Source organism: Calypte anna, chromosome 2, assembly GCF_003957555.1.
Source record: "Calypte anna isolate BGI_N300 chromosome 2, bCalAnn1_v1.p, whole genome shotgun sequence".
Lineage (NCBI taxonomy): Eukaryota > Metazoa > Chordata > Aves > Apodiformes > Trochilidae > Calypte > Calypte anna.
In genome coordinates this window covers 124,343,048-124,364,552 of record NC_044245.1, presented here as the reverse complement: position 1 = coordinate 124,364,552, position 21,505 = coordinate 124,343,048, and the positions used below count along the sequence as shown (strand labels likewise).

Sequence of the window (21,505 nt, the reverse complement as noted above, 5' to 3'; positions counted from 1 at the left end):
TGCTACCCCTCCGACAGCCACCCTGCCGCCAGTGCCACGGGGTGTGTGGCTAGGAAAAGCGGGGGAAATAAGCGTCTGCTCCTGGGGTTACTTCCCCCACTCCTCCACCTTCCCCTCGAAGCAGCAGAGCGCGCAGTGCGTCCCGGGCTCTGTACTCCCGCCTTGGTCCGACGTGAGTGAGGCAATTCCTTGTGAAACCACCCGTAGAAAAATTCACGTTTTACAGGCGGGGCCCGTCAAGCAGAAGGGTTTCCCACAACCCGATCGAAATGACTTTTTTGGGGCTTTTTTTGTTGTTTGTTTTGGTTGTTGTTGTTGCTTTGTTGTTTTTTTGTGTGTGTGTTTTCGTTTTGTTTTTTTTCATTTAAACCCAGTGTTTTAGGGGCTGTCCAGCACGTAGCCTCCCCTGGCACCGCAACACTCGACGCGGCGTCCAACAGTGACACGAACGGAAAGCGAAGCTTTCCCGCGCTGGAAGCTGTCTGGGAAGAGAGGGAGCAGGCGGGAGCCGGCGCTGGGACAGGGACAGAGACGGGAGTAGGAAACGTAGACGCTGAGAGGTCCGGTGCCCGGTCCCGTGCCCGGCACCCGCTCCCCGCGGCTGACGGAGAAAGAGGAGGAACAGGAGGGGCGCAGCGCCCCCTACCGGCACCTGCCGGCCCCTGCGGCCCGTGCCCGTGCTAAGTGGGGATTGGCAGGTCCCTGGGCGCGCGGGTGTGACGTCACGCCGCCAGCCGTGGCGCGGAGCCGCTGCCATGGGGAAGAGCCGCTCGCGGGCGGCCAAGGCCGTCAGCGTCTTCCACATCGCCCGCAGCGGCGCCGTCAAGGCCAAGGCCAAGAACAAGGCGCGGCCCGTCACCTCCGGGCTAAAGCAGGTGTGTGGCGCCGCCGGGAGGGAGGGGAGAGGGAGGCTTCCCAGGGGAGAGGCCCACCAGAGAGCGTCGGTCCTGCCGCCTCGCCCGCAGCTCTTCCGCTGCGGCGTTTGGGCCGGGAGGGCACGGTCGCTTCTGCGGCCTTCGCTCCGCACCGGGCTGGTGCCGCCTTGCCGCCTCATAGGCCTCGACTGGGCAGAGGGAATAGAGCTGTTGTACGGACGGTGTTGCGAAGGACACGAATCTCCACCTGAAAATTAGGTTTATATGTGGATGTCTTAATTTTCGAAAAGCACAAAGTTTATTTGGTTAATCTCTTGCATGCATCTGCTGTGTAAGACTTGAAGCAGTCCCTGAGAGGGGTCGCTTAGAAAGGATCTGATAGGATCTGAATGTGTCCTGGGGAATGTGATGCTAAAGACAACATCAGTTGTTTAATGGCCTTGTGTTTACTGTAGGACACTTGCAGCGTCACGGAGAGTGTAATGCTGGGAGCAGTGTAACAAAATAGCTTGACCCAAAGTACCAGTCACAGATGTTGCAAGGTGAAGTCCTCCTTTTTTGTCATGCCCCCCTTACCAGGCTTCAGGCTCTGTTCCAACAGCTTGCCTTGATTCCACCTTGGAAGCTCATTGCATACTAAGTGATTTAACTTGCTCAAACAGCAGCAACAACAATTAAAATACATTTTGTATTTTTGTCTGCTGGGCTGGCGAGTTGAACAAACCTAATTATGAATGAGTGTAGAGAAAAACATTTTTTTGAGGGGAAAAACTGGAAAGGATGGAACCTTTTCTGATCCAGAAGCTGTTTATTTGACTTGGTTGTCAAGTAAAACTGTGTTGGTGAGACTAAGTGAACAGATCTAAGAGCACACACTGTCATGTGTTAGTCTTGCTATTTTTTTCCACCTTTTGACACTTTAGAAAGGCTGGGATGCTTCACAAACCCTGGTCTGTGCTGATTTGACACACCAGAGCAATGGAGAAGTAAACAACCAAAAATAGTATTTTGCCATTTTCCTGTCTGGTGGGCATCATGTCCCAGAGGAGGAAGAGAATGGGTTGTATGGCTGGAGGCAATGCAGGGGAAGAGGGATGGGGTGTTCTAAGCAAAAGTTTTCCTCTTGGTAGCAGCATGACATTACACAGTCTCATCTCAAACCCTGCCTCTAGCCCTGTGTGATCTGCTTCAGTCAGCCCTTGTAGAGAGGCATCTGATAATAAAAGCAGAAAGGGGTTTATTGTTCCCAATAGATTTAGTTGCCCTCTGCTGGGCAAACAGGGTTTATATAGCTCTTAAAATAAGGCCCTTTCAGATTTTCTCCTGGAACCTAAAGCTACTTGACAAGTTAATCTGCCAGCCAGACAGGAGCATAACAAGCTCAGGAAATAAACAGGGAGCGCCAAACAATTTCCTATTGCTGGCGTCACATCTCCACTTAGTCTACAGGGTTCTGTATAATAAAGGGAGAAACGGGTTTAAAAACATACTCATGAAAGTCAGTAGCTTATTAGGAGTAAAATTTTATTCTGTGTTTGAAGCTGTATTCTTTAATTCATAGAATCAGAGAATACATTAAGCCTTTAGGGATTTACTTATCATTAAGCAGTGTAGGAAAATGATCAGAAAAACAATGTTAAAATAGGTTCATTCTTCAATAGATAAAAGCCTATTATAATTATTCAAACCATTTTTATATAGATATACATGCTGTCTATAGAGCTTCTTTTACGGAGAAATCCTGCCCCAGTAGCTGAATATATCAGGTAGTAAAACTGGAGCTTTTCAGCATTCCTGTGAAGCTGAAGAACCCCAATGGGAAGGAAATCCAGGGTCTTTGTAAAGTGCACTGCCTGCAGTCCCATCCACTCTGACTTGAGCAAGGACCCAAGTCTGTATTTCCTGAGTCTCCATCCAGATTATTGTGAATCAACTGCTAATGAGAGGCATGTTTTATCAGCCTCTTGCTCCTGCTTTCTTACTACTTGTTCTCTTGGTCATGCACTTAGAATGAAAAGATTTATTGTTAATGTACACATGCTCTGAGATTAGGGGAGCTTTGAAAGCAAAGTGAATACGTGTAGCAGATCACGATTTGCTTCTGTCTATGTAAATTGCTGAGAGGTGAATTACAGGGGTAGCCTTTGGAACAGCAGTAGGTATTCTAAAATCTTAAGAGTTGCCTGAAGAAGTATGAGTGTGCTTGTGGATTATCTGCAGTGTAATAGGCAACATCTGGCAACAGTCTTGTTCCAAACTTGGTGCTTCAGAAGCAATGGGTGCTAGGGCTGAGATCAGCTGAATTTTAATTTGATGCAGTGGTGAAAGAGTTGATGGCCCCATGCATCCACCTGGCTGCTCTAGCCCAGATTATTGTTCCCAGAGCACAGCATGTGTCCATATCTTAGGTTTTCCCCCTCAAAAGCAAACATCTTTGCTGAAGTAACTTAGGAAGGCAGACTTGGGCTAGTAAGCAAGGCTGTGAGGTGTCCAGGGACCAGATCCGTGTCCTGGTCTGCTACAGCCATAGAAGCTTCTTGAAATAACATAGCAAAATCCAATAGACATTGCTGGCTAGACTTACAATATGAACAAGTAGAAATGGAAGGTGTGATGATGAAAGGCAAAATACTGAAGAAACTGAAAAATGGTAAGATTACTTAAAAAATGAAAAAAAGGAACCCTTCCTGGAACTCCACTCCAGCTAAGAGGAGCTGAGGGGAGTCTGGCATGGCCTGTCTATAGTCTGGCATTTTTTTTTGTCTATGTTCTGTTTCTAGATCACTATGGGCTCCCCTTCCAATAGAACAAGTGTAACTGCTTTCATTATTTTTATTTATTAGAAAATTAGTAGTATGGCTAGATGACATAATGAAGTAACAGATAAACTCAAGCTTGAAAACACACTTACTAAAATGCAGTTTTTGGAAGATTACTCATGTAACACAGGCTGTATAATAGTTTTACAGAATAATTTTAATAGTTTTACAGAAATGGTGCAATTTCACATGCCAGTGGAATGTCAGTTAGAAACAGCAATGCATGTATTTTTTTTTCCCTCCCAGATAAATATAGAAATGCTGAGAAAGTTCACACAATAAACAAAGCATTTGCTGAAGTTCAGAAAGAAGTACGGCAGCTATCAAAAGACACCGCAGCAGAATCTCAGAAGAGTCATCAGGTAATTTCCCTTTATAAAAATATGATGTTAATGAGGAAAATGTATGTTCAAAGCATTATATTCTGGCTCGAAGACTGCAGGTAATTAATGCTGTTGCTTTAAAGCTATAAACCCAGCTTTATTCATTTCAAGTTGTGTGGTTAATGCTTGAAATGTGGTTAGCATATTCAAGTGCTATGTAACTACTGAAGTCAAGAGAGAAGAGGGGTGTCAGCCAAGCCAGACCCATGCTTCCAAAACATATTTAAAAATTATGTCCTAGCTGTTCTTTAATTGATGGTTTTTGAAGTTAATTCTAGCTTGAGACTTACTCCTTAGCAGGTATAGTTGCAGAAAGTAAGGATGAATCTTGCTGTTTCCTGCCTTGAAGCACACAACAGTGCTTTGGAATCAAAGAGCTCTGGCCTCTTTCTGTTCCTAAGCCTTCATTTCTGTAACAGAGCTTATTGACTGTTAGCAACTTCAGGGTTCAAGGAAGTGCTTCACACGTCTTTCTTACTAAAATGGGCTACGTGCAGTTCATTGAGCAAAGAAATCTGTTCACAAACTTTAAACTGCACACAAACTGCTCCATATAAACTCTGTGCTGATTCTCTGCTGTATTAGGCATGGTTTGGGGGAGAAAGCCATGGGCTAAGACTAAGTACAGATCAATCAATCGTGGCTGTTGGGATAATTAGAGGGAGTTGGAAGAAGTGGGTATAAGATGAATTTTATTTACTGTGCCTGGGGTGATCAAGTTTCTGTATAGCTGGGAGCAACAGAACAAGTGTCAAATACCTTAAAGGAGAAGCTGAGAGAAAAGGGAAACTCAGGTGATAGGTCCAGCACAGTATGAGGCTAAGCAAGGGTTTCAAGGCAGTTGGTGCCAGTGGCCCTGACCCTGCTGGCTTGCTATTGCACACAGCCAGGAATTCTGACTTTTACCACTGCTCACATGCTGGTATAGGTGTACATGTGTAATGTTGGATTTGATCACTTGGGCTGTAACAGTAATTTCTCCAAAGCTGCAAAATGATGTTGTTGAGAGTGCTTCCTAAACTAAAAGCTGAGATTATTTCCATTTGGCCATGTCAAGTTTATTGAATCCTGTAATCCCCCAGATCGCTGTATTATGACTGAAAAATTAGCCTGAATGAAATATATAAAGACAAACTAGTCTTCTAGACAACAGGTATTTATTAGTGAACTTTTATTTTTCAAGCAGAGTGAAAAGATACTGCTTTCTACTTTAAACTGTAACTCATTTTTTACAGGTTTCCACACATCTGGAAGAGGAACCAGCAAATGTGGATGCTGCCACAAGCTTATTATCCCAGTTGTAATGCATAATGGACAATTAAGGGATTGCAAAAATCAGATAGAAAATTCTGATTGGCTTTGTTTGTACAATTTTATTAAAAAAATCTTGTTAAATATACAAGTATTGGCACACTTTAATACAAACTACAAACAGACCTTTCCTGTCATCTAGGAAAGTGGAATGTCAGAAGTCAGTGTGAGAAACTTAAAGTGCTAAAACAGAAGGCACTTCACAAAATTGGTTCACTGAAACAATTTAGCATAACTCAAGTTGGTATCCTTCACTTTTCAGTTTGGCAGTGAAAGCTTCAAAATTGATTGAAAGGTTTAAAAAAAAAAAAAGCTTCTTGGCAGTAAAGCTTCTAATAATATGGTGTTAACTGTGAGCAAGAAGGCCAAGCTTTTTTTTTTTTACTGATCAAAGAAGCTATAAAACATTTTCACTTTTCTTACTAAGGAAAACTCCAAATAATTGGATTACACAGAGGGACATTCAGGTTGAAAAAACATGCCAGAATTTTTGAACAGAAGCCCTTTTTTCTGGTTGTTGAATTTGTTTTGTGAAGTAGTTTAAAGGAAGCAAAAGGAAATATTACTCCCAGAGTCAGTGAACCTAAGGTTATACATTTCATTATTCAAATACTTAGGTTATGAAGAAGTCTAGAATGTTACAGTTAGAGGTAGATAAGTAGTCTGGTTGACACAGTATCTAATAATTTAGTATCTGCACATCAAAGAGATCACAGACTCCTTCATTATCATCCAGGTTAAAGTTGTAGTCATCTCCGGGAGTAGGAGAAAGTCGTAAGAGAGGAAAAACTGTAAAGCAGGAATAGTTTAGTTTAAATTTAAAACACTTCTGGAATATCAGCCCTATCTCATAATTCAGTATGTTTGTCATCACCACAATCAGGCTTAGTCTTAATAATTAAAATAGTCTTGATAATCTGAGAAGCATGCTAGGATGTATACTGTGAATACCTACCCGTATTGCCTACAAACTAAGGCAGTGATATGTCTACATTTTTTGCTTAGTCTTTTAAGTGAATTTGCTGGAATAGAGCAATAGCTGTGGAATATGGGCTTAATTTGTCTTTCTGCAGCAGAGGAGCAGCTTTTGAAACTTTTAACTGGAAAGCCATCGTATGTATTTCTTTGTTTTGTTACAGTATTGCATATACCAGTTTCCAAATATTTCTAATATTAAGTAAGGAAGTTACCATTTTCCATATTCTCCAGATGAAAAAGGGAATCTAGCAGTTTCTCTGCACACTGCATTTCAAGCATGGACTTGATCCCATCTTTGGGGCGGGAATGCAAGAGAAGCCTCAGCCAACATGCTCTTACCTCAGGAACACTAACACAGTGCAGATGAGCTGGGTATGTTGTGCTCTAGAAGTGGAGACTATTTCCTTTTTAGCCACGATACCCGCACATTCACATAATCCCATCTTGCCCCTTGGATCTTATAATTATATGTTTTTTTCTGGATAAGCCCTGAGGCTGTCTGTTTGAAGGGCAGATATTAGCAGAGGCTGCTCACAGCAGCATGTTTACAAGGCAAGAGGAACAATGCCAGCAGAGTTCACCTCTTTGCCTTGCACCTCAGTGAGGCAGGGAGTGTGTGAGCTCACCAGCTGTGGTTCGGTTCTGCACTCATGGCCAGAAGAGGTGCAAGAGCAGAGGGAGGTGACATTTATCTGTTCTGTTCATGTCCCACAGCTGGCTATGCTATCAGTCTGCATGCAGGCATGTAAATACTTTCTGAAATGTTTACTCAAAGCCCCTGCAGGAAGCCTGAGGCAGAACAGAATCAATTAAACCAGATTTTAATTTTTTTTAAGGCAACACTCTTAAGTCACCAGCCTGTTTTTTTTTCCTGAATTAAGGACTAGTGGGTTACTCATGCATGCAAGTGCTTGCTGGATTAAGGGTTTCCAATTCTGATTGTTAAACTAGTGCAGGGAAGGGAAAGGGGAGTAAAGGCAGGAATGACAAGGATAGAGGAAGTCAGTACAGGGGAAAGGAGTTTCCTACTGACTCTTGGCACCAGATTTAACAGCCACCTTCCCAGACTGCTGTTCACACAAAACACCCATGCTGCTACTTGTGATTATTAGAAAAGTTACTTACCATCAGAAGACATGAGTTCATCAATAATATCTCCACTGAAATTTCCTGTGAAAGACAGGAGCACGTGTTTTTCAGTCAGTGCAGATTCTCTGCATTAAACCACTGAAGTGCCAAGTGCAATATGGCTTATGTGCAGTGTGTGATCAGTGGAGAGAAGCATGCCATGTACGCAATAAAAAATACTCATCTTTGTATCCCTCAGTCTTTCCTGATTATTTCACAGAATTTTTTACCCTACAGCCATGAACAATATGAAGCTGATTTGGTGGCAGAGAAAGGTATTTTGCTTACAATGAGTTTGCTATTCAAAGCTGCCTCAGTGGCTTCATTAGATCAAGAGGCCTGTCGTTTCCTCTGTGTAACTCATTGGTAACTGGGTCACAAAGAAGGGCTCCGGGATCTAATAAAATAATTGAAATAGTAACTGCTTCTCCCTACCTGCGGGCTCCTCCATCTTGGCCATGTCGAATGTGTTTGGCTTGAGAATACAGTTAACATCCAGGGGCAGCAAGCCCTGGTAGTCACCCGAGTTTGCTATAGCTTGGGCGCCATCTCCTGAAAGGCTGGGGTACAACACCGACTCTGGGAGACTGGAGTAAGGAGCTGCTGCGGTCGAACTGCTCTGCTCCACACTGCCGGCTACAAAGACAGAAAGGCACGTTGTAAAGTCTGGTACAGACAAAGGGAAAACCAAAGAGCTGCAGTCGCAGTCAGCTTTTCTTTTGAGGAGAACATGCTCAGTGCCTGGGATGAGATGACAGCAGCCTCCCCTTTCAAAAGTCACAAGCACAATATGATCAAGACTTTAAAAATGCAGTCTGTAACACTGATACCATTTTCTTAAGTCTTTTCGCATTATCCTACTAATGATATATAAAAAAAATACCTGATATTCAGGCAGTCTTTCACTGTGGCTATGTGGAAGAAGATACATGACCTTGCGGCACAAAAGCTGGAACTGGTGCCTGTATTAACTGTCTCATTAAAAGGCACATTTTCAAATCGTACACTCCATCAGAGGTTGGCAACTCCTTTCCATACTCCATTCTGGAGAGGCACCTCAGAATAATTAACAAGATCACATCCAAAACCTGTTTGGTATAAGACGATAAGCTACAAGGGAAGAATCTGATTTACCAGACCCAAGACAAAGAGAAAGAGGCTTCTCTGTAACCTCCTGAGATATGTCAGTAAACCCTTGGGGTAGTCTCTTAACAGACCAACTGTTGGACTATGCAAATTCTTATCTTCCCTTTATATATCACCTTTTCTAACAGTTTCTTCCTTCCCTTAACATCTCCTTCCTCCCCCACCCATCTGAGGTAGGAAAAACTCTCAACACACCCGGTGGCGTGTCTGCAACCGATGTCTGTGTCAAGTCTTGTCCTTGGCTAGGAGCTTGTTGTTCTGCTGGATCTTGAGAAGCTGTAGCAGGTTTAAGGGGAGTCACTGGAGCTGCAGGTTGAGACGGGGGCTGTGCAAGGTCATCTGGTGGAGGAACTGGAAACACCATGGGCTTGGAGGAACTTGATTCTTTATTTATAAGCAGCACATGGATAGGTCCTGAACTACTTTTAAGATTGATCTGGTATTTCTTCTGTCCATTCTGTCCCTGTAGAAGTGGTGTATTAAGATAGTTATCATTCCTTGAGAATTTGGAACTTCACAAAATACAACAATAACTGCATGGAGTTATTTCCCACAGAAAGTAATGAAGATATTTGAAGAAAATTCTCAAACTGATGCAGAAGATAAGTAACAGTGTTCTTCTCGTTAGATCAATAGGAAGAGCTGAAAACTGGCACAAACTTACTTATCATACTCAGGAAAAAAATAGTACCTAAAACTAATACATGTGATCTAATTATTAAAAAACCAACCAACCAGCCAACCAACCAAAAAAAAAACAAAACAAAACAAACCCCAAACAAAACCAAACAAAAAACCCCAAACAAAACCAAACCACAAACAAAATACAAACCAAAACACAAAGAGATTACAAAGCTACAATGGCTGTAATATATTTACCTGACCAATACAAAGTTACAGCAGACAGAGATCTGCAGTTCTTTGAAGTGCTTAACTATGTGTTGAATTCAAGCTACAGGAAACACAGCAGGGCTACATCTTATCAATAACAGCAATGGTAAGTAATGATTTCTGTACATTTAAATTTATTCCTTTAAATGATCCTGGTTGGGATCAAACATCCTAAACCAGCTGGATATCACACAAAGACTGAGTAAACACAGGGTCATGAGTCAGGAGAAACATCTTAGCTGATTTGCCAGGCCTTCTTTTGTCAAGTTGTTTAGGCAGTACAGCTGGGACCAGCTTCCTACACTACAGTCTCAGGGACCCTGAGCAGCCAATTCAGCAGACAGGTTTTCAGGAAGTATGTTTTAGAAAAAATGAGTATGAGAAAAGTGGGAAAAGTCTTAGGGGAACGGAACAAAAAAAACCTCCATCAAATTAGAAGTTGGTGATGAAGCCTAATATCAATTGTTTAGGTCCTCCACGGGAATCAAAATAAACTCAACAGCACAGCAGCTGACTTTGGTTCCACAGAGTACCTTACCATTGCCTCGACTCATTTCAGCAGGGACAAAGATAGTTTCACTGGAATCAGCTTTATGGTTCTAGTTTTGTGCACTCTTATGATAATAAGACTATGCTTAGCCTCACTAGAAACAGCTTCTAAACTTCTTAATAAAGAGAAATTTGACACATAAAAGTTGCTGCTAGCATGTTCTCAAGGGAATTAATGACAAATGCACTTAATCCAGAAAGCTGAAACATTTAAAAGCAAGAGAGGAGAGAACAAACCCACTACTGCATCTTATTTAAAAAAATAGAAGGCTTTCACCATGACTCTGTCAAGGGATCCCAACACTTTTTCCCACCTGTCCTATCCATTTTTGCCTGACACCACCTCAATTTTCCAATTTTTCCCTCCTCACATGTAGCTAGAGATAAATCTTCTGCTTTAAAGTAGATGCTTTTTTCCCACTGGCCCTCTAGAATACTTAGGTAAGCAAGAAAGCAGTACATACCATTTCGGGTATAGGTACTTCTAACTGTGTACCACAAGGTGCTTGAATTGCTAGAAGTGTGTCTCCTGGTTAAAAAGCAGTTTTTAAGAAAGTGTTAAATGTGCATATTTTTCTTAAGTTTTGCATGGCACCCACTCAAATGAGACATAGTAATTCACTAAGGTCACTTAAAATACTGCAGAATTCTAGCACAAATAAACTTCTGGTGGGACTTCCATAGTCCTTGTATGATCCAAGTATATTGCATTATGTAAATCACAGAATCTCAATACTTGGACCCCAGTTGCAAGAACTTTTCTTGTAGCAATGCAATATTCAGCACTTCCTTTACCTGTCTGTTACTCTCCCTGGGCCCCCTAGTTTGAAATGTATTGCAAGATGAAGTATTTACTTAACTAGTTTCTTTTTCACCTAGAATAGCTCTCTGGTACAGCTCATGGCGGGAGCTTGAAGAACGGTGGTAGCACAGAGAAGTTTCACAGGAGAAGAAAGAAAAGGTCATAAAATCATAGAATAGCTTAGGTTATATGGAATGCCTTAGGTCTTAAATGATGATGATCAGTGCCAGCTTTTCCCAGTGCCCAAGCAGGTCACACATGTACCTGGACATCAATTCCCCTTTGTCCATAACTGGGAATAATGCTTTTCTTCTTCTGCTTCCTAAGAGTCCTTTATATGAAATATTATGTGACTGGCATACTAGGTGCCTCCACATTTTGTAATGATTAACTGGTTTCAGTAACAGCTGATTTTGCTAAGCTCTACAGTTGTTTAATCTTGCAGTTTTGTCCATTACCAATCTCAGAATTCCTTGTGGCAAAGAAGGGATGGTTCTGCGCCTAGCTTGAGGCTGAACCACAATCTTCCCTTGAATAATGCAGGATCAGGACAGAATCCCAAGGTAAGTAATTTCAGCCAGAAATTATTGCCAGCATCTGTAAAAATCCTGTACAGAAGGTATCTCTTTGATTTAGTAGCAATGCCTCATCTTTAGCCTTCAGCTGGCTCCACTTCCGTAGCATCATAAGGAGCTCCCCTCTGGCCACAGATGCTACCACAAAACGTTATGAAACTTGGGTTTGCCTGGTCTTTCTGATGGGTTGGACCAAAATTTCCTGTCCCTGGTTGCATTAACAACCTAAGGCAAACTGCAGTATGAAGTATATAGAAAAATGCACCTGAAAACAGTACTCTAAAATGAGCTGAGCTTCCACTCCATACTGCCTGTGGCTAAACCTAGAAAATGCCAGAACTTCCTGGTCATAAACAATAATGTGAGACAGGTACGTACTACAGATCACTACTGAATACTCTCAACTGAAAATACATGCAGGAAAAAAGCAGGTTAGTTAGTAAGTTAGTTTTCAAGAGGAAGATCAGGATAGCCCTCACTTTAAGAAATGCAGCCTAGCAGTAACTTACCATTGAAGCAGTTACAGATATCTTCATGGGTTACATATGAAAATGTAATTTAAGTCAAGGAACAGTTTCTTAGAGCATCATGCTATTTGTTGCCCTTTGAAATAAGTTTGTCCAAATTTGGTTTAAACTGCAAACTTAATGCTGTAATCAAGGCATGGGTTTTGGCTTTCAGTATGGCTAGTTAAAAATAGTAGAGTTCTAAGAAAAAAAAATATCTGTGAAGAAAACACAAAAAGGAAAAAGCTGTATAGCCTGAATAAGAAGACATTCTTCTAAAAAAAGAGAACATGTAAAATCTTGTTTTGAAGAAAACCATTTACCTCACAAACCTGACACTACAGAACTCAAGTATACATCAGGACTTCCCAGAATCAAACAAAAAAACTGCCAGAGGGGATTTCAGAGTTCACCTGCATTCTTGTTCCCCAGCCTCAAGGTAGTATGAAATGTCAAGACATTACAGACAGACATTTTCCTCCACTCCTCTGGAAAACTTCCAGTGATGGATATTCAACGTCTCCCTGGAGGTTCAATTCCAGCACTAGCTCTGCCAAAGTCAAGTTTCTCCTAATATCTAACTTCAATTGCCTTTCTACAAAATCCATTTTTACAGTAACAGTTTCTGTAGAGAAACTGCAAGAATTTTTTAAATGCTTTTCACTGGCACTATAGATAAGAAGGGCACTTTTCTGCTCCAGATCACAGGCATCTATTTTGCTCAGTATCTCGCAAGAGAGCTAATTTTTTTTTGTGGCTGCTCACCAGTGGTGTCCCCAGGGATCAGTGCTGGGCCCAGTTCTGTTTAATATCTTCACCAATGATTTAGATGAGGGGACTGAGTCCACCATTAGCAAATTCACAGAGGACACCAAGTTGGGGGGGAGTGTGGATCAGCTGGAAGGCAGGAGGGCTCTGCAGAGGGACCTGGGCAGACTGGAGAGTTGGGCTGATTCCAACGGGATGAGGTTCAACAAGGCCAAGTGCCGGGTCCGGCACTTTGGCCACAACAACCCCAGGGGGAGCTCCAGGATTGGCACAGAGTGGCTGAGAGCAGCCAGGCAGAAAGGGACCTGGGAGTCTGGATTGACAGGAAGCTGAATATGAGCCAGCAGTGTGCCCAGGTGGCCAAGGCGGCCAATGGCATCCTGGCCTGTATCAGGAACAGTCTCTTCTCCCAGGCATCTCTCAGTAAGACAAGAGCCCATGGACTTAAGCTCTGCCAGGGTAGGTTTAGGTTACGTATTAGGAAAAAGTTCTTTACAGAGAGGGTGATCAGGCTTTGGAATGGGCTGGCCAGGGAGCTGGTGGATTCTCCATCCCTGGACATTTCTAAAAAGAGACTGAATGTGGCCCCATGGTCTGGTAACCACAGTGGTAGTGGATTAAGGGTTGGACTCAGAGGTACTTTCCAACCTGCATGATTCTGTAAATACCTGGTTAGAAGTAATGTAGAAGGAATTATCTGCTCATAGAAGTATTTACAGACAGGATAGTTTTTCTATTCCAAGCCTGACAAGCTTCAGAACCTTGTTAAGTCAATTTATCTTTGGGTGATACTTTAATCTTTTCAAGGAAAGAGAAGCAACACAAAACAAGATTAATGTAAAAGAACTGCTAAGAAAGTATAAATTCAAGTCCTGGAAAGCAATAACATGGACATAAAAATTACTCTGTGCGTGTGCATGCTGAATTATTTTCAGCATGTATAATTACCAATTATATAGTCAAAGAAGTTAAAAAGTCATGTAAACACATGAATAAGATTTATATTTTCCTTCTTTTTGAACCGAAACTTAAAAAACATTTGCCTTTCCTGATTTCTGGATAAAATGGACTACACTATGCTTTATCCATTAGCTACACTTAAAGTGTCGATTTACTTCTAGTTCCAAGATGCACACAATTAATTTAAAAGGATATTGATGGTTTGTAGAATCATCCATGACATTCTTGATACTTTGCTGAAGCCACAATTTCTGCTGATCCAGTTCTTTTTCTTTTAGCTCTAGATCTTCAATTTCAGCTTCCAGATACCTCAGCCTGTCTATAACTTCTTTTGTATTGCAGCCAGCACCTACTCCTCTTAAAAAGGTAGAGGGGTTCATGAAACCATAAGAAGTCTGAAGTAAACATGCAAAGATAATTTCTTAAGACTACTTCCAACATTTTGAAAATCTACTAATATTCAATATGAAGGAAATGAGTGTTCACTCTTCCAGCAGTCCTGAAAAATACTTAAAATTCAGATCAAATTTAGAATTACTCCCTCCCAAAATTTATTTTATTTTGCAATGTAGCTTTTTCTGTGTTGGATATGGCTTGCAGATCCTTTATCCTTTCCCTCTAGTTCCTAGCTTGAATTTTCACCTTCAGCAACCTAAGGGAAAATTGGCATAGACTTCAAGTGGGCAGGTAGGTGGAGACAGTGTGTCCCAATACCCTTTCCAAATTCATCTAGAGTAGATTTTACAAGGGCTAGTTATTATGCAGGACTACAAGTTTTTTAAAAGTTTCTCTACTGTATGCTTTAAACTTGATGTTATGCATCAAAGACACAAGTTAAAAGAGAAGACAAATAAAGTTAATTTGAAATTTTACTGCAATTCTAAAATGTCATATTGCTCAGTGACAAGAGTAACATTAATTTTATGGTGTTATATGTAGTCAGGAGAAGGGGAAGGTGGCAATTTGCGTTGCTTTTTGAGCACATGAAAATACCCAAAATTGACAGAGCTTACTTCCACTGAATGCTGTTTTTAGACTTCTTCTCAATGAGATCAATCCCCTCCAAAACATTGGTGATATCATAGATCCTTCTCTTCTGCCTTACAGCAAGGGTATCAGCAGCCTGTCAGGAGAAGAAAAATGAGTATCAGCAACTTGCATGCTGAGGCCAAAAGGCAGCTAGGCCATCCCCTTGGAAAAACGCCAAATAATGTTATTCTGAAGGGAGAAGACTCACCTTTTTGAAAGATGCTCAATCATGAATTGTTCAGCACCTATCTGTAGTGCTACAAAGCATGCTGAGAGGAGCCCTTTCTTTGGAGGCCACCACGTCTACCCTCATCAGAAAGGAGAGTTCACAAGTATTGCAAAGACCACCTCTGGTAACTGGAGCATGTGCTACTTAACTGCATGAAGCAGCATGCAATGCTGGAAGACAGGAAAAAGCAGGAAAGCCAGACAGCAACTCCCTGCAGCGGAGCAAGCTTCTGAAGCCAAAGATGTATTAAGTTCATAATTCGTTCCACTGACACTTGAGGTATTGCAGTTCTTGTCTGTAGAAACTGTGCCAGGATATGAAGTGACAGGGCTTTAATTTCAGAAAGTGGCTGAAGGAGAGCTAAAATACTTCAAGCCAGCACTGTCCTATAACATTTCACTGCACAAATCCACCACTTGGTGTACCTGGGCTTGCTCTGTCTGTCACATCGAGTACCAAAAGGCATTTCACAGCCAACAGAACCCTCGGGTACTGCCTGCAGGGATGCTCACTGCTGCCACACTGTCGCTTCTGGGACATAGCTACCTAGGCCATGTGTCTGCGTGCTGTCACAGCTGACCTGTCACTCAGAGTAAAGCAGAGTGTCAGGCAGAGGAAACAGTCTGCTTCATGTCATAATTCTCTCCATGGTGAGTTTTATGTGCCTCATACAAAGACTTAACATAATATAAGCAAACTTGAGTTAGTTGTTCCTTCCAGTGCCTCATTTATTTGATGCTGTAAAGCAGCTCAAGTTCAAAGAATACTAACCAAAAAGAGAGAAGGAAAAGAGGAATCTGGCTCTGTCATTACTCAGGACACTTAAATACAATAATTACAAGGGATTAAACAGATTAGAAGAAAAAAAGTAAGAGAAACAAAAAGGATAGCTAGAAAGTACCTCTGCATCCCAAATCTCAACTAATGTGTAAGCGAAGCAATTTCCACTACAGGCACACAATGATTTGTTTCAGTTTGTCCAACAATTAAATTAGTACTTCAGGCAAAGTAGTCTATATCAAGAATACAACCTGAGACAATCACAAATAGGAAGGAAAGCTAAATGTATTTTATAGCAAAGTCCACGTAACTCCTTTCACAGTGTTTCTTCAACCATAAATAAACTCACTAATCTTCCAAAGAAACATCAGTTTTCTATTAGAAAGTTAAGTAGCAGGACTTAGCTCAATTTATACTGATGAATGTTTAACTAGTCAAGTAAAATTAAAGGAAAAATGGAAGAAAAATGGTGATTTTAAAAAAATACTCTTTTTAGCTATGAAATACTCATCACTGCTCTTTCTTGGCAGTGATGTACCTACTGAACACTATTTCTACTGATGCTGCTATCAACATTTATCTTTCGTATGGTCTTACGTAGTGGTGTGTTAAAATCTTTTTCTATGTAACAGAACAAAATACATATAAATAAAGCAGACTACCTCTCTCCAAAGGAAACAGGCTCTTCTGCCACTTCTATTATCAGGTATGCACCTGCTTTCTTACTGTCTTCATGTGCTACTTTCACTGATGCATATACATTACTTACGACTGCAAGGGAAGCCACCAAAATCTCAGAAGTGGCAAAACTGATGCAGGCTGCTCAACATTTAATCAACACCCTGTGTATCTCAGAACCTTCAGAAGCACAATTTCCACAAGCTCTCTACATTATTCAGTGCCAGGGATGGACAGCACACACTTAATCAGCTGCTGTTCTCATTAATGACATTCTGCTTTTTTTTCAGCTGCTCAATGTGAGTGTTCATGGTCTGAATGATGAAGAAACTGCTCTGCACGCAGATTTCATGATCTCATGAGATTTTCTAAAATTCCCATCTGTCCAATATATAAATGCTTTACTAATCTTAATATATTAAAAAACCACTAATTTTGAGTGCCCAATTTCAGATGTTCCAAAGTTGAAGTGGCCACAGTACCTAAATACTCTTTCATTTCTTATGTGCAAAGCAGAGCTCCCATTAACACCATCAGAGGAAATTCACTGTTGCTGCAAACCAAAGTCCAGAACCCCAGGTTAGGGACTGAAAAAATGAAGGACACAGTTACATACGTATTTGGCTTGACCAGCATTTACAATTCAATCACAGCTATGAAGTCAAACTATTTACAAGAATTTCAACAATGAAATCAAAGTGGGGCCAGTCTGGAAAGTTTAATTTAAGCATTCACTAAATTTCTGGTGCTAGTCTTACAACCTGATTATCTTCTCAGAATTTTATGGTGTTTCACAGATATTTTAAAATCTAATCTGAAAGTTCCTCCCCAGCACTCTAGCAGTTACCAATGTTCAGGCATTCAGTTCCTCCACACAAACCACGGACTAATGATCTCAATAATTAAAAGTGCCTCCTGAGACTTTTAACAAAACCCCTGTTGTCAAAACTACTTTCAGAACTCAGCATTTCTCAGCCTATGTCAAATGGCTGAAGCAGATCCAGGCAGCACAAGAAAGGGGCATCTTGCACAATGACCCTGTTAAGATGGTTGAATATAGTGTTTGCATTCCTTCTTCTCAGTCATTTGTATTTGGAGTTCCTTCATGATTTTTTTTTTAATATAAAGCTGCTGCACTCCAGTCATTCCTTCTAGTATCTCCTGATACTTCAAGTACATATATACTCATGATAAGCACTATATTAGTGTCTCACAGACAGATTCTGAGCTGGAAGAAAAACACCTAAGCACGGTGCTTTGGTTCTGTGTGCATTCAGACTGCACAAACTTCTGGAAAACAGAATACAAGCCATTCAGCACAGGCATGCACACACGAACTCCTGCCCAGAAATAAAAAAAACCCACACAAACCCAACAAACAACAAATCCATGAGAGAAAGGATAACCAAGAGGCTGGGTGCATTCCCACACAACTTCTTTGCTTCCTGGGAGCTGACAAAAGGCAGTGGGTATTATCAGATGTGCATTCGCTGCATTAGCACTGAAGAAGAGAGAAATGTATAAGGGCACCACAGAAGAATCCTAACTGAAAAGCTCAACAAAGCAGAAGGGTCAGCAATGCCTATTGCCTCTACATATGTCAAATGAAACAGGTTCTGCATCTTCCAGCCTGTCCCTGGAGCAGATGATATATAGCATCATCTCCCCAAGAGGACTGTCAACAGCTCTGGGAGTTTAACACTGAACAGTGTCATTTGGAACCTGTATGTGATTATCACTGTATGCATAAAGGTTAAGCTAATGCAAAATTTATCAGATACTCTTCTGTGGAATGGGTTACAGAAACGTACCTTCTCATTGTTTATGAGAGTACCAATGATTTATTCACTTTGGTTAGTATTTACCTCCAACAAATGGTATCCAGGAATTCAGAGATCAGCGTCCAATAAAGGTCCTAAGCAGAAATGTCTATAACTTTCTGCAATGCCCATTTTTCCCTGGCTATCAACCCCTCCATTCCCTCTGGGTAGTTACCTTTCTCACAAAAGGGAATAAGAAACACTGTCCCATCTCTCTACACAGCCCAACTTGTTCAAATCCATTCCCTCTGGCTCTTTAATCCAAGCTTATTGGCTTGTTGTCTTACAAACTGAGTATGTTTTACTTCTCAAACTGATCTGGAAGATGTTGCATTGCATAACAGATAATAAGTAAACTGTGCAAGAATCCCTGAGATGAGGACAGCTTAGTTCTGTTTTAGTAAAGAAAGAGGCAGTTAAATACAAAGAAGTGTACAGACAGGAACATAATCAAAGAAGTAAAAAACCTATCCAGTGTCCTTCCTAGTTCACCCTGAAGTTTCACTAGCTGCTGGAACACTCAAGTGCTTGATCTCTGAACAGAGATAAACAAAAAAAGGTCCAAGAAAAATGCTCACCTCCTGTAGCCCTCCAAGAATAACCAACAAGCAAGGTCAGAAAGGTCCTCAAGTATTCAAAGTGCCAAGCTAGCTTCTTGATGCACTCTGCTTAACTTCTCAGAGAAGTTCATTGAGGACTTTAACCAACAAGAAAAAACACCCAAGACAAAAAACACCCAAGAAAGACTTTAACCAACAAGAAAAAACACAAGAAAAACCATCCAGCTCCCGGGCCAACGTGGGCGGCTGCACGGTCCAGAGAACCAGCAGGGGGGATATGGCACCAAGGGTGTAAAGAGGGTTTGTTCAAAAGCTCACAGGGAAGTCCCTGCATGGCCCCATCCAACACCTTCACACTTCGGAGGTGGCAGAAGTGAGGGAAGATTACGTATTTTTAGTAGTAGTATACTGGATCTTAGGAAAAAGTTCTTCATCATGAGGGTAGTGGAAAAATGAAACAAGTTGCCTAAGGAGGGAGTTGAGGTCTCATCCCTGGAGATATTCAAGGTGAGGCTTGAGGAGGCTCTGAGCAACCTGATCTGAGGGTGTCCCTGCTTACTGCAGGGGGTTGGACTGGATGACCTTTAGAGGTCCCTTCCAACCCGAATTATTCTTGTGATTCTGATATAATCTGCAAGCCCCCGCAATGATTTTATATATGTATTCAAAGGGCAATGGTCTGTTTTTCAACATCGTTTTGCCTTGCCAAAAGGACTCAGGACGGGCAAGGAAGAGGTTTAAATAACGGCCCGTGCACCAAGTCAGTGCAGACATCTACACAGAAGAGCAAAAAATAAATAGCAAACAAACCTCCTGAGCTACCTTTTATGCACAGTAACCATTTTACTCTCTTTTTCAAAAGAACTGGAACGCGTCTTTCAGCCGGCCGCGGCGGCTGTCAGCCATCACCGTGCAGCCGCAGCCGTCAGTGGCCGGGGCACCCCCCCCGCCTTTCGGGCATGGAGAGAGGGAGGGAGGAAGGGAGGGAGGGAGCGGGCGGCCAGGCCTGCCCAGCCCCGATCTGCACCGCCCTCCCAGCAGCGCTGCGGGTCCGTGCGCGCTGGCGAGGCCCAGCGGTGCCGCGGGAGCCGTTCCCCCCGCCGCGGGCAGGCCACCACCATGGCGCCGCCGCCCCGCCCCGCCCTCGCACCGCTTTGAGGTCCAGCACGCCGTCCTTGGCCTCCTGCAGCAGCGACACGAACTTGGTGGTCAGCAGCCCCAGGCTCTTCTCGTGGCGGCTGCTGCTGCTGCTACCGCCGCCTCCTCCTCCACCACCGCCCGCCGCCTCGGCCGCCGCGGCCATGCCGCCAGCGGGGCCGCCCCGCCGCGCCACGTGTCGAGACCGCTGCAACGGCCCGAGCCCGGAACGGAGCCCCGGCCCGAAGGCTGCGGCGGGAGGGGCGGTGCCAGAGGAAGTGACGCCGCCGCTGTTGCCTGGACACCGGCATGTTTCAGCCGCGGGGGGCGAGGGGCTGCCGGGGGGAACGGGCCGGGCCCGCCCCGCGGGTGTCTGGCGGGGGACAGGTGGTCCGGGGCCCTCCCGGAGGAGGCTGTCGGAACGGTGCTCGTCTCCCTGCCGCCCCGTCCGGGAGCGGGACGGGGAAGCCCTGCGGCATGCGGGAAAAGAATCACGCTTGGCTGACACGGGCCGAGCCGGGCTTTCGCTCTGGCTTCTGCGGGGTGGGCACGGCTACGATCGGGCCCAGCTGCGGTGCCGGTGGCCCGGTGAAGGTCGGGGAGTCGCCCCTCTCCCGGGTCCGGCCCGAGGTGGCCCGTGGGTGGCGCAGGCCTGAGGAGGCGAGGGCCAGGGAGTCGGGCACCGATCAGTGTCAGACGTACCCCTGCCAGCCTGCCCGGCTGCTACGCTGTAGTACAAAGGGCGCGTTTCAGCGTTTGCATTTGATACAAAAAGGTTAAGGAACAGAGGTTCGCGCAACTCCCGCGGCAAGATAGAGAACGCGCTGATGGCCTAATAGGAGGTACCGAGACATGTTTGGGTGCTCACCCAGTCCCTTGTACTGGTGTCCAAATGTACTTGGCCTCAGCCTTTATTCAGGTACTTCTTTACCTTTCAGTTAGCATCAGATAAATGTAGAGAAGCTTTAAAGTCTACAAAGGGGAAGAATTAAAGCCATGCACTTAAAGACAGACCTGGTGGGGAAAAGACTCAGACATCCCATCACATCAGGCCAGGGAGCATGTTATAGAGGGACATTGCACTCAGTGTTCCATGCTACGAAGGACCTGTACCTTCAGATTCAGGTCCATATATGTCTGTATAAGAAGGAGGAGTGCACTCGCTGAACTTGAATCACATTCCTCCTGCTCTCAGGTAACACCGGATTTTCCTGATTACGTAGTTGGTACCGATTTAAATAGATCTCTTTCCTGGAAATAAAAGCAAAATCTCATAATTGAATGAACTTTGAATTCTCATGATTAATGCAGGAGAACATGCCTTTCATCTGACACGGTCAGAGTTCACAATTTCTATTTCAATTTTATTCATTTTATACTTTTCAGTAATCTTAGGCTGAAATTTATCCCTGTCTAAAGAGGTGTTGCCTTGACATACACCATTTTTTCCACTGTTTTATCATAAGGCCCTTGCCCAAGGTAGAAATCATTTATGTATCTAGAAGTTCTAAGGAAGTCATACAAGCATAAAGAGGGAAATGAAGCCAAAGAATTAGCAGCATGAGAAACAATCCAAACATA

At 43.1% G+C, this 21,505-nt stretch overlaps 2 protein-coding genes across 2 annotated transcripts; one reads left to right on the top strand and one right to left on the bottom strand.

The window, feature by feature from the left end:
* The first annotated feature begins 693 nt into the window (after positions 1-693).
* On the top strand, positions 694-5,479 carry RBIS (ribosomal biogenesis factor). The gene is made up of 3 exons (XM_030445182.1): positions 694-879; positions 3,941-4,056; positions 5,313-5,479. The coding sequence occupies exons 1-3, from the start codon at positions 756-758 to the stop codon at positions 5,379-5,381; spliced, it is 309 nt and encodes a 102-aa protein (XP_030301042.1). The 5' UTR covers positions 694-755; the 3' UTR covers positions 5,382-5,479.
* On the bottom strand, positions 5,436-20,189 carry E2F5 (E2F transcription factor 5). Its single transcript, XM_030445181.1, has 9 exons — positions 19,938-20,189; positions 14,705-14,814; positions 13,887-14,048; positions 11,967-12,010; positions 10,545-10,609; positions 8,836-9,103; positions 7,930-8,130; positions 7,492-7,536; positions 5,436-6,177 (listed from the first exon to the last, which is right to left on the bottom strand). The coding sequence occupies exons 1-9, from the start codon at positions 20,088-20,090 to the stop codon at positions 6,068-6,070; spliced, it is 1,158 nt and encodes a 385-aa protein (XP_030301041.1). The 5' UTR covers positions 20,091-20,189; the 3' UTR covers positions 5,436-6,067.
* Positions 20,190-21,505: the final 1,316 nt, after the last annotated feature.